The sequence below is a fragment of the Mandrillus leucophaeus genome, unplaced genomic scaffold (genome assembly GCF_000951045.1).
Source record: "Mandrillus leucophaeus isolate KB7577 unplaced genomic scaffold, Mleu.le_1.0 Scaffold157, whole genome shotgun sequence".
NCBI lineage: Eukaryota > Metazoa > Chordata > Mammalia > Primates > Cercopithecidae > Mandrillus > Mandrillus leucophaeus.
Window position 1 is genome coordinate 524945 of NW_012101554.1, and position 11478 is coordinate 536422.

General features: G+C 41.9%; 1 protein-coding gene across 5 annotated transcripts in view; it reads left to right on the forward strand.

Annotated features, from left to right (window-relative positions):
• TXNRD1 (thioredoxin reductase 1) overlaps positions 1 to 10535 on the forward strand; it is a 152407-nt gene extending 141872 nt beyond the window's left edge. For all 5 annotated transcript variants that reach the window (XM_011975499.1, XM_011975501.1, XM_011975504.1 and 2 more), the window contains one exon: positions 8598 to 10535. In XM_011975499.1, the coding sequence (XP_011830889.1) occupies positions 8598 to 8660 (63 nt within the window). In that variant the 3' untranslated portion in view covers positions 8661 to 10535. The remainder of the gene's footprint in view (positions 1 to 8597) is intronic.
• The last annotated feature ends 943 nt before the right edge of the window (positions 10536 to 11478 follow it).

Here is an 11478-nt window from a genome sequence, read left to right on the forward strand (position 1 = left end):
TAAATATTGTAATACCTAACTGCATAGGAATGGTAAGCCAAAAATGTGTTTATATTGGAGAACTTGGGAAGATGTGGGAGGAGGCATGTCATACTATACCAGCTTATATATGGAGTTGAAAATTGCAGTGATTATCTGTTGTAGCCAGTGGCTTCCAGAGTGTACATTGCACTTGCAAACACACACACACACGCACGCACACACGCATGCACGTTCTTGCCAGATTTCATTCAGCAGCTCCATGACTGGTTGTTCTCTCTGTTCATGATTGCCTTTGTACAACTGAACTCATTGCTAAGTATGTGGAATGTCAGCTTTAAGACCTGGAAAAACGTTTTCGCTTTCTTTTGCTTTGTCTTCTCTGTGATCAAGAATCCTCCTCTATTAATAGGCACCTGGCTGGGATATAAGCCTAAAATATTAACATGTTGAGAGATTAGAGCATCATTTATTTCTTTCATTTATAGAAAGCTTCTGTTTTTGTTATGGAAATAGAATTAAGCTTCAAAAAATATAAAAACTGAAGTCTTGATTAATGCCTTTAATGTGTGATAGATCTTTTATTTAGTGTAATGACTCAAACTGCCTGTGTTGGGAAGGAGCCAATTAACTTTGCTTTCTTCAGTACATTAGTTTCCCAGGGCTACTGTAACAACGTACCACAAACTGGGTGGCTTAAAAATAGCAGACATTTTCTCTCTCTCAGTTCTGGAGGCTAGAAGTCCAAACTCAAGGTGTCAGCAGGGCCAAGCTCCCTCCAAAGGCACTAGGGAAGAATCCTCCCTTGCCTCTTCCTCTGCCTTCTGGTAGCAATGGCAATCCTTGGCGTTCCTTAGCTTGCAGATGTATCACTTTAATCTCTGCCTCCCTCTTCACATAGCCTTATCCCCTATGTGTCTGTGTCCAAATTTCCCTCCTCTTTCTTATAAAGAAACTCCAGTCATTGGATTGGGGTCCACTCTAATCCAACATGATCTCATTTTCACTTGATTACATCTGCAAAGACCCTATTTCCAGATTCACAAATACTGGGGGTTAGGACTTGATCATGCCTTTTGGGGTTATGGGGACACAATTCAACCTACAATAGTGAGTATATTTAAAACTGTAGATGCTGTTTCAAAATACTCATAAGCTTCAATAACCATTTTTGATAGGGATGAAAGAAAAGACAATTTTATTGTCTTTTGTATATGAGTGTCTAATTTTTTGTCTGAATTCAGCTCTCAGTGGGCTTGTTGAAAGAAAGACTGCTGTGTGCTGGCCTCTGACCCCCTCAGGAGGCTGTTGTGCTGCAATCCAGCAGCAGCGTGCACAGCAGCATCTGGCAGGGTGACTGCCAGCTGGGCAGAAGGATGCAGTGAGGATGCAGGACGTCTCCTAAAGCCCATGGCTGTGGGGAGGTCAGCCAAAGGCCTGTTCTCCTTAGTATATCTCCATCTGTTGGTCCTCTTATGTTGTTGAAGCTCAGAGGCTGAATTTTCTGATGCTTTGATAGGACTCTGATATTTTTGTTTTCCCCAAGCTACTGACTGATTAACAAGATAAAAAATTGGGTGAAATCGCACTCTGTGAACACACTTGTCAAGCTGTGTGCACAGTGCCGTGCTGGACACTGGGGATGCAGCAGGGATTTGGCTAAGCTTAGGAGGAGAGGAGACAGCTGGGTGATGTGCCAGTTAACAGTTCCGTCTGACGGATCCTAGGATCAGGGTAGATCTAAAGTGCTGGAGGCACCGGGGTGCCACCTTTGTGGTCTTTGGCTCAGGGATTCTTGTGATTTGTTTTTTTTACTCACAGAGCACTTCTGACCCCAGATGTGTGGGGGTTTTGCTCACACGAACAACCAGTTCTCCAGCTTTCTAGACACCAGCTGGGTGACCTATAACATAACTCAATTCTGATACCAGCTGCCTGGAGTTAGCATCAGATCCTACAAGGGCTCATTCCCATAAGACTGCCACCACTGCAGAGGCCAGTGTCAAGCCCAGGACTCCTATACTTCTGACCTACCCGCTATAAAGTCAAGGGGTTCCCACGATAAATTGCTAGCATGGCTCACAGAACTCAGGAATAAACTTTACTTTTATTTACTTGTTTATTATAAAGGTTGCAACTCAGGAACAGCCAATTGGAAGAGATACACAGGGCAAGGTGGTTGTGGGGAGGCAGGGGACAGCAGAGCTTCCATGTCCTCTCTAGGTGTGGCACCTTCCCAGCACCTCGATATTCACCAACCTGGAAGTTCTCCAAACCCCTCATTTAGGTATTTATAGAGGTCCCATTATGTAGGCATGATTGATTAATCATTGACCATTGGTAAGTACCCAATCTCCTGCTCCTTCCCCATATGTAGGGGACCAGAACTGGGGCTAAAAATTCTACCTCTGATGACATGGTTGGTTCCTCTGGCAACCAGCCGCCATCTTGAAGCTATCTAGGGCCCCACCAAGAGTCACATCATTAGCATAAGCTCAGGTGTGGTTGAAAGGGGCTCATTATGAATAGCAAAAAATGCTCATCTCACTAGTGTCACTCAGGAAATTCCTGGGTTTTTGAAGCTCCCATGCCAGGAATCAGGGACAGGATGGAAGAGCAAATATGTATTTCTCATCATTTCACAATATCACAGGATGTTGGGGCAGGATGATTCTGGAGGGAGTTCTTACCTAAGACTAGAAGAATGTGTGGACGTTAGCTAGTGAGAGAACACTGTACAAAAGGCCTGGGTGGGAAAAAGGATGGCTCATTCAAGGAACTGAAGAAGACTCTCAATATTGCCATAGCTTAAAGAACTTAGAGAGTTAAAAAAAAAGTGTGTGTGTGTGTGTGTGTGTGTATATATATTTATTTTATATATATATATGTATGCTAGAGAAACAGCTGGGTAAGTGATGGTCTTGTAAACTAAGGAAGGGTATTTTGACTGCCTTTGGGGCATTGTGATTCAGCCAAAAGGTCTAAAGCAGGGAGTAACATGGTCAGGTACATTATTCAGAAACATTCCTCCAGCTACACCATGGAAGCTGGACTGAGCAGGCAAGTGGAGTGGCAGATCCAGTTATGTGGCTGGTGAGGTAGATGAGAGGAGATGATAGTGGCCGGAGGCGTGGCTGTGGAAATGGAGTGACACTGTTGTATTTGAGGGTAGAGTTGACAGTACTTGCCAACTGGCTGGGAATGGGAAGAGGGAGAGCTGAAGACCACTCAGGTTTGTGTCCTGCAACAGGAGGTAATAGCAAGAGCAGACTCGTGACAGCGATGATGAGACCACTAATGTGTATGAGGGCCTGCTGTGTGCTGAGTACTGTGTCCCTGCCTGTTGACTAACTTAGTCCTTATGAGCACCCCATGCGGTGGATGGGGTAGTATATCTGTTTGACAGACGAGGAAACCAAGGACGAAGAGGTTGAGTAACTTGCCCATGGTTACCCAGCCTGATCATGGCCGAGCTGGGATTCAAACCCAGGCAGTCCAGACCCCAAAGCACCACGCTGTGCAGGTGATACTGCATCTCCACAGACTGTCCTACCATATTTGGCATAGAATTTAAAATGGAACTGATTCTTGGTGGCAGCACAGATGTAGTGGAGACACACAGACCTGGGTTGTAATCTCACTCAGCAAATTCCTCTCAGTGAGACCTGGCCATACCACCCAGGTTTTCAGAAGCTTGGTTTCCACATTAAATAAAATAAGAGTCCAGGCGTGGTGGCTGACTCCTATAATCCCAGCACTTTGGGAGCCTGCGGCGAGTGGATCACTTGAAGCCCAGAGTTTAAGACCAGGCTGACCACATAGCGAAACCCCATCTCTACCAAAAATAACGAAAAATTAACTGTGCATGGTGGCATATGCCTATAATCCCAGCTGCGTGGGAGACGTGAGGCACAAGAATCACTTGAACCCAGGAGGCAGAGGTTGTACTGAGCCAAGATCATGCCACTTCTCTCCAGCCTGGGCTACAGCGAGACCCTGTCTCAAAAAAAAAAAAAAAAAAAAAGAGTAAAATGGCCTGTCTCAGTGGCTCACACCTGTAATCCCAGCACTTTAGGAGGCCAAGGTGGGCAAATCATCTGAGATCAAGAGTTCGAGACCAGCCTGGGCAATACGGCAAAACCTTGTCTCTACTAAAAATACAAAAATGGCCTGGTGCGGTACCTGTACGTACCTGTAGTCTCAGCTACTCGGGAGGCTGAGGCATGAGAATTACTTGAATCTGGGAGGTGGAGGTTGCAGTGAGCCGAGATTACGACACTGCCTTCCAGCCTGGAGCAAGACTCTGTCTGAAAAAAATAAATAAATAAATAAAACAAAATAAGAGAATATCTAACTGTAGGGTTGATTAAAATGCAATCTGTAAAGTGTGTAGGAGAGTTCCTGGCATTTAATAGATGCTGAATAGCTGCACCTGTTAGCTGCTTTTTTCCCCAGGATATTATAGAAGATGTGGCTGCGGCTTGGAAGGGGAGAAGATGTGGCTGGACTGAAAGGTCGTCATGACAGTATTTTTAATGGGGGTTGGAGAGGGATATATATTGTGAAAAAGCTCCAGTGATTTTTTTTTTTTTTTTAAACCCTGGTTATGAACTGCTTACTTTGATACTGGATTTTGAAAAACCAAAAGCTTAAAACTCCTAGTTATGGACATTTTAAAAAATTATTTTTAACTGATACAATAATTGTACATATTTATGGGGTACATAGTGATATTTTGAAACACAGAGTTTATAGTGATCAGATTAGGGTAATTAGCCTATCATCTCAAACACTGACCATTTCTTTGTGTTGAGAACATTCCATATCCTTTCTTCTGGCTATTTGAAAGTATGTATTATTGTTTAACCGTAGTTATCCTAAGATGCTATAGAACATATTCCTTCTATCTGGCTATAATTTTATATCCTTTAACAAATCTCTCCCTATCTGCTTCTCCCAACCCTTCCCAGCCTTTAGTAATCTCTGTTCTTTTTACTTCTGTGAGTAAGCTAGCACAGTCACTGTGGACAACAGTATGGAGGTTCCTCAAAAAACTACAAGTAGAGCTACCAAACGATCCAGCAATCCCACTCCTTACTGGGCATTTATCCCAGGGAAGTTTTTTTTGTTTGTTTGTTTTTTTAAAGCTTCTTGATCTAGGAAGAGTGAAACTTGGTATTAGGGGTTCATAGAAGGAACTCTTTTCTCTGCCAAATGCTGAGTTCTGAGTTGGATAGTAATTGGATTTGCTACTGGACCCACTGTTTTTATCATCCAGACATATCCTGTAGGGAATGCTGTTCAGATGTGGTCCACAGAATGTTTATTAGTCCATAATGAGAGAAGGATAGAAACGAAGAAGAAAGTTTAGAAATTTTAACAATAATTTGACAGTGACTGATCTAATAATAAACATGGTGTTTTAATTTTACATGCCTTTTAAAATTTCATTTCCCCAGTACATTGTCAGTGAATTTCACAAGTGTTAGTCCAGTGGATTAATTAGAAATAATAATAATTTTTAAACCAGTCCTGTGTACTGCTTTAAACTGAGTGCTCAAAAATAGCCACAGCTCCACAGCCAGCTGTGGTAGGCTGGCACAGTGACTCACTTTGGTAAAAATCCTGGGCAATCGAGAGCAATCTTTGACTCTGAGGAGTAATTACTTACAAAAGTTGACAAATTCCTTAGCCAAGTAATTTCCAAAGGGAATTACTAGAATTCTGGAATTGTTGTAAGAGGAGAGGCTACTCTTGTTTTGACTGAAGTCCTGTGAGAGGGATTCTTAGCGCCTGGGGTATTAGCAATGCGTTTGCCTTATTCAGTGTGAGATGGGGTTGGTGGTCATTTATTCTGAACGCCTGAGCCGCAGTCATTGAGTAGGAAACGGATTACACATAATTTTGAGTAGTAATTTCAACAAATCAAATTCACTTGTAGAGGAGAAAAACAGTAGTTCAAGCGGAAAGCATTTGAAAATACTTCTTTGTAATGTCTTAAAATGAATTTTAGTGTCAAATATTAAAAGTTTTGGTGTTTTTTGTTTTCAATTAATAGTCAGTATAATCCCAGTCTAAAGTGAGGGAGCCTTCTGTGGCTAGAAGTGGCGGGGACAGACACGAGTATGTGAGGTGGAAAGCTTCCAGCGGTTCCTGACCCTTGTACGAGTCCTATGTGTTGGGATGGAAGGGCACGGAGGCTGCCCCTTCTGCTCATTTTTTAAAAATACATGTTTTTATAAAAATTCTAAAACAGTTGTGAATGAATGAAATCTGTCAAAGTTGACCTCAGCAGGTTTTTTCATTTATTTGAGACAGGTTCTTGTCACCTAGACTGAAGTGCAGTGGTGTGATAGCTCACTGCAGCCTTGACCTTTCAAGCTCGAGCAATGTTCCTGCCTCAGTCTCCTGAGTAGCTGGGACTACAGGCACATGCCACTGTTCCCAGCTTATATATATATATATTTGAGAGAGACAAGGTTGCATTATGTTGCCCAGACTGGTCTCAAACTCCTGGGCTCAAGCAATCCTCCTGCCTTGGCCTCCCAAAGTGCTGGGATTGGAGGCGTGAGCCACGGTGCCTGGCCAGTTTTTTATTTAGACTGATCATTGATGGCAGTTTGGCTTCCTCTATCTTTTTAACATAAGAACAACATCAGTATAAGAAAAAGCAGATAAGAGCTCATTTTGGTGGATTTAGTTTTGTATCCAAATCTCCTACAAGTCCTATTTCTAAATCAGTTTCTGAGAAATGGAACCCAGGCTTGCAAATTGATAAGCCTGGAATTTGTTTAAATGTCTTCTTTGGCTCTCTATTCTTTTCCTCATTTTAAAAATGGAAAAGAAAGCATGTTTGAATCGCCCTTAATACCCCTTTCTAACACAGCTATTTTTATGATCATGTATTGTTTCCCCGTCCTCATCTGTACTCATACATTTTTTTTAAACAAAATAATTCTATTGCTTTTCCAAAGAAGTTGTACTAGTTTACAATGTCACCAGCATTGCATGTAAGAGTGCTAATTAAAATGTTGCAAAATTCAGTGTCAATGTTTTTTCTATAATGAGTGTGAAAAGGAGAACTATTGGCCCAGCACAGTGGCTCATGCCTGTAATCTCAGCACTTTGGGAGGCCGAGGCGGGTGGATCACCTGAGGTCAGGAGTTTGAGACCAGCCTGGTCAACGTGGTGAAACCCTGTCTCTACTAAAAATCCAAAAATTATCCGGGCATGGTGGCAGGCACCTGTAATCTCAGCTACTCAAGACTGAGGCAGGAGAATTGCTTGGACCTGGGAAGCAGAGGTTGCAGTGAGCCAAGATTGTGCCACTGCACTCCAGCCTGGGTGACAGAGTGAGACTCTGCCTCCAAAAAAAAAAAAGGATAATTATTTCAAGGATTTTAGCACATCTTTGCTAACAACGATGAGCCTCTTTCTTTTTATAATGATTGTTTTTTGGGGGGGGTATGAATTATCCATATTTTCTGATGCATTTGTATTATAAAACTTTTTAAGATACTGGCCATTAGTATTTGGTCTGGATTTTTTTGAGAAGTAAAGGCTTTGTCACCCTCTGAAGCTAAAACAGACAAGATTTTTCTCAGTATTGTTCCTCCCTTACACAAAATTGTCTTCACCCTTATTCACAAGTATTTTTGTTTTTATGTACAGGCAATCTTGAGCAGTAACAAGTAACAATTGTCCAAAACTGTCAAGTCACACAAATGTTTGCAAGGATATGAAACAAGGAGAACTTGTTAGTCACTGCAAATGAGAGTATAGGTTGGTTCAGGTACCTTGAAAATCTAGTCAAGCCAAAGTTTCACCTGCCCTCTGACCCAGCAGTTTTACTTCAGCTCTGTGTGCAAGGAGATGCGCTGGAATGTCACAGCATTGTATTGCAAAGAGCACATTGGCAACAGCTTGGCTGGCCAGCAGAAGGAGCCCGAATGTGTGCTTCATATTCACTAGTTGAATAATTAAATACTACAATGTATACTATATATACTAGACTGTATGTGTTGTTCTATACTGTAGTGATTGAATCGAACTCTATTCAGTGAAAAAATGGAAGAATTAGCTATTTGTATCCATATGGGATACAAAAAAGCAGGGTAACAGAGGAATGTACATCATCTTGCCATTTGCAGGTAAAGCTTCTTAAAAAAACACAAGAGAATGCAGGAAGAAATGCCTAGGAATGATAAGCACCAACTCGGTGGAGGGAAAGGAGGAAAAGGCCATCAGGGTGGCACACATGGGGCTCTAACTGGGCACTTTATACCCTTCTTTATATCCAAAATATTCTATGGTGAATTTCTTTTAGAGGGTTGACAAGCAACTGGGGGTACCTGATTTGTTTTAATCATCACCATGCTAACAAAATTCTTTAATAGATATAACCTAAATTTTTTTTCTCTTTCACCTTGGTTTAAAATGTCTTCCCCTTTTTATTCTCTGGAGAAATAGAAAATATCCTCGATCATACTACTTCTCTGTTTTATTCATTTTGGTAGTCCCCTAAGACAGTTTTAATGCGTATGGCGTTATCTGAACTGTTCCCTGTTACCTCATTTGCTCAGGCATCTGAAGATGTTGTGCTTTCTCTTCCCCTGCAGGTATTCACAACATTGTCTGTGACCAAGCGCTCTGGGGCAAGCATCCTCCAGGCTGGCTGCTGAGGTTAAGCCCCAGTGTGGATGCTGTTGCCAAGACTCCAAACCACTGACTCGTTTCCGTGCCCAAATCCAAGGCGAAGTTTTCTAGAGGGTTCTTGGGCTCTCGGCACCCGCATGGCCTGTGCTTACCACCGCCCAAGGCCCCCTTGGATCTTTTGGATAGGAGTTGGTGAATAGAAGGCAGGCAGCATCACACTGGGGTCACTGACAGACTTGAAGCTGACATTTGGCAGGGCATCAAAGGGATGCATCTATGAAGTCACCAGTCTCAAGCCCATGGGGTAGGCGGTGATGGAACAACTGTCAAATCAGTTTTAGCATGACTTTTCCTTGTGGATTTTCTTATTCTCGTCAAGTTTTCTAATGTTGATTTTTTTTCTTTTTTCTCCATGGTGTTAATGATATTAGAGATGAAAAACGTTAGCAGTTGATTTTTGTCCAAAAGTAAGTCATGGCTAGAGTATCCATACAAGGTGTCTTGTTGCATGGAAGAGGGATAGTTTGGCTCCCTTGGAGGCTTTGTAGGCTTGTCCCAGGAAAGAGAACTGTCCTGCCGCTGAAATGGACTGTTCTTTACTGACTTGCTCAGCAGTTTCTTCTCTCATATATGCCCAAAACAACTACATCTGTGATCGACTCTAGCCAAGTTTGCCTCTGTGTGCTGCATCACGGATGATTATTATTTTAAGGTCTGTTTAGGAAGAGAAATGGCTACCTGGCCAGCCATTGCCTGGCATTTGGTAGTACAGTATGATTCTCACTATTTTTTGTCATGGAGGCAGACATACACCAGAAATGGGAGAGAAACAGTACATATCTTTCTGTCTTTAGTTTATTGTGTGTTGGTCTAAGCAAGCTGAGATCATTTGCAATGGAAAACACGTAACTTGTTTAAAAGTTTTTCCGGTAGCTTTACCTTTTATGCTAAAAACACAACATATAATGGTGTTAGGTATCTATTCCTTTCTAAGACTACATTAGTAGGAAAATAAGTCTTTTCATGCTTATGATTTAAATCTTTTGTGGTAATTGCTTTTTAAAGGAAGTTATTAATATCATAAGTTATTATTATTATTATTTTGAACACAGGTGGATGTGAAGGATTTTCATTTAAAAACCAAGTGGTTTTGACTTTTTCTGTTGAATGAACAACTGTGCCTTGTGGAATTTTTGCAGAAGTGTTTATGCTTTGTTAGCATTCCAACTTGCGTTATTATAAGGAGGTATTAATGCCTCAGTTATGTGTTTGTCAATATACTGGCTGAGGATTCTATTTCAGCTGTCTTTTCTAACTGTAAGTTGAGTTTTGAACACGTGCTGTGGACATCAGGCCTCCTGCCAGCAGTTCTTGAAGCTCCTTTTTCATTCCTGCTCCTCTGTCTACTTGTATTTCTCAGTTACAGCACTGAGTGGTTGTTTCCAAGTACATTTCTGGGCCACCTCAGGGAACCCGTGCATCTGCCTGGCATTGAGGCAGCAGAGCCCCTGACCGTCCCCCCAGGGCTCTGCCTCACGTCCTCATCTCATCTGGCTCTACGAAGAAATAGGAAATGGGAAAAGGAGAGGGCAATTGAGGCAGTTGACCATATTCAGTTTTATTTATTTATTTTTAATTTGTTTTTTTCCTCCAAGTCCACCAGTCTGAAATTAGCACAGTAGGCAGTATGAGATAGTCAGGCCTAATCATGTTGTGATTCTCTTTTCTTAGTGGAGTGGAATGTTCTATCCCCACAAGAAGGATTATATCTTATAGACTTGTCTTGTTCAGATTCTGTATTTACCCATTTCGTTGAAATATATACTAAGTTCCATGTATTTTTGTTACAGATCTTCTGAAAAATACAAAACAATGTGAAACATTAAAAGGCGTTGATAATATCCACATGTGTGCCTTCTTACTGAATGATGGTCTTGGGAGTCTTTCCGAGAGTATTGAGTAGATCTCTGACATTGTGTTGAAGAACTAGCTGCTGAGTAGGCTCCAATGATGCTATGCTGATTTGAGTATAGATAGACTGATGAGTTCCTTGCCATTTCCCATCTTCTGGCAGTATCAGGCACGTAGATGGTCAATAAATGTTTACAGAAATGTTGATTACCATGTTCAGATTTTACATTCACATGCACTTAATCTTCTTAGGTATCACTTTTTAAGCAGAAACTCCTCTTTTATGTAATCTTTACCAAAAACCTTCCCAGTTTGTACTTCCTTTCTGTGGTAAGTAGTTGCTGTGTGCTAATAATAACAGCTAAATGAGTGTTTACTGCGACGCATGCAGGCACTGTGCTTGACACACCCTGGGTGATGTAATCCTTACAACAATCCTTTTAGAGAAGGTGCTTTTGTACCCATTTATAGATGGAGAAACAGGCTTAGAAGTATGAGTCACTTTCTTAGGATTACACAGCCAGTTATAATGCATCACGTTTTTGAGGCCTGAGTTGGGTCTGTGACTTCAAAGGCCTAACCTCTTAGTTACCCAGTGCAGCCTCCCATTCATCTCTAACAAATGGAAGCTTTTAGGTCTGCTGTATCAATTCCTGGGACTTCACATTTTCACATGCCATCAAGCAATGCTGGCTGCATGCTTAATAAATACCTTGTCTTGAGATGTTCTAACACTTTCCTAACTGGACTTTCCACTGCCAGTTTACTTCCACACTAGAGCCCGGCTTTTATTGCCTGAACTTCCCTGTCTCAAGCCTTTGAGGTTTTCCCAAGGCTTGTAACTAGACCCATAGTCCCCTGCCAGACCCTGGACCTGTTGCCTGCAGCTCTGGCCTGCGCTTTCCTTTGCCTGTTCTGGCTACACCTGCTCTA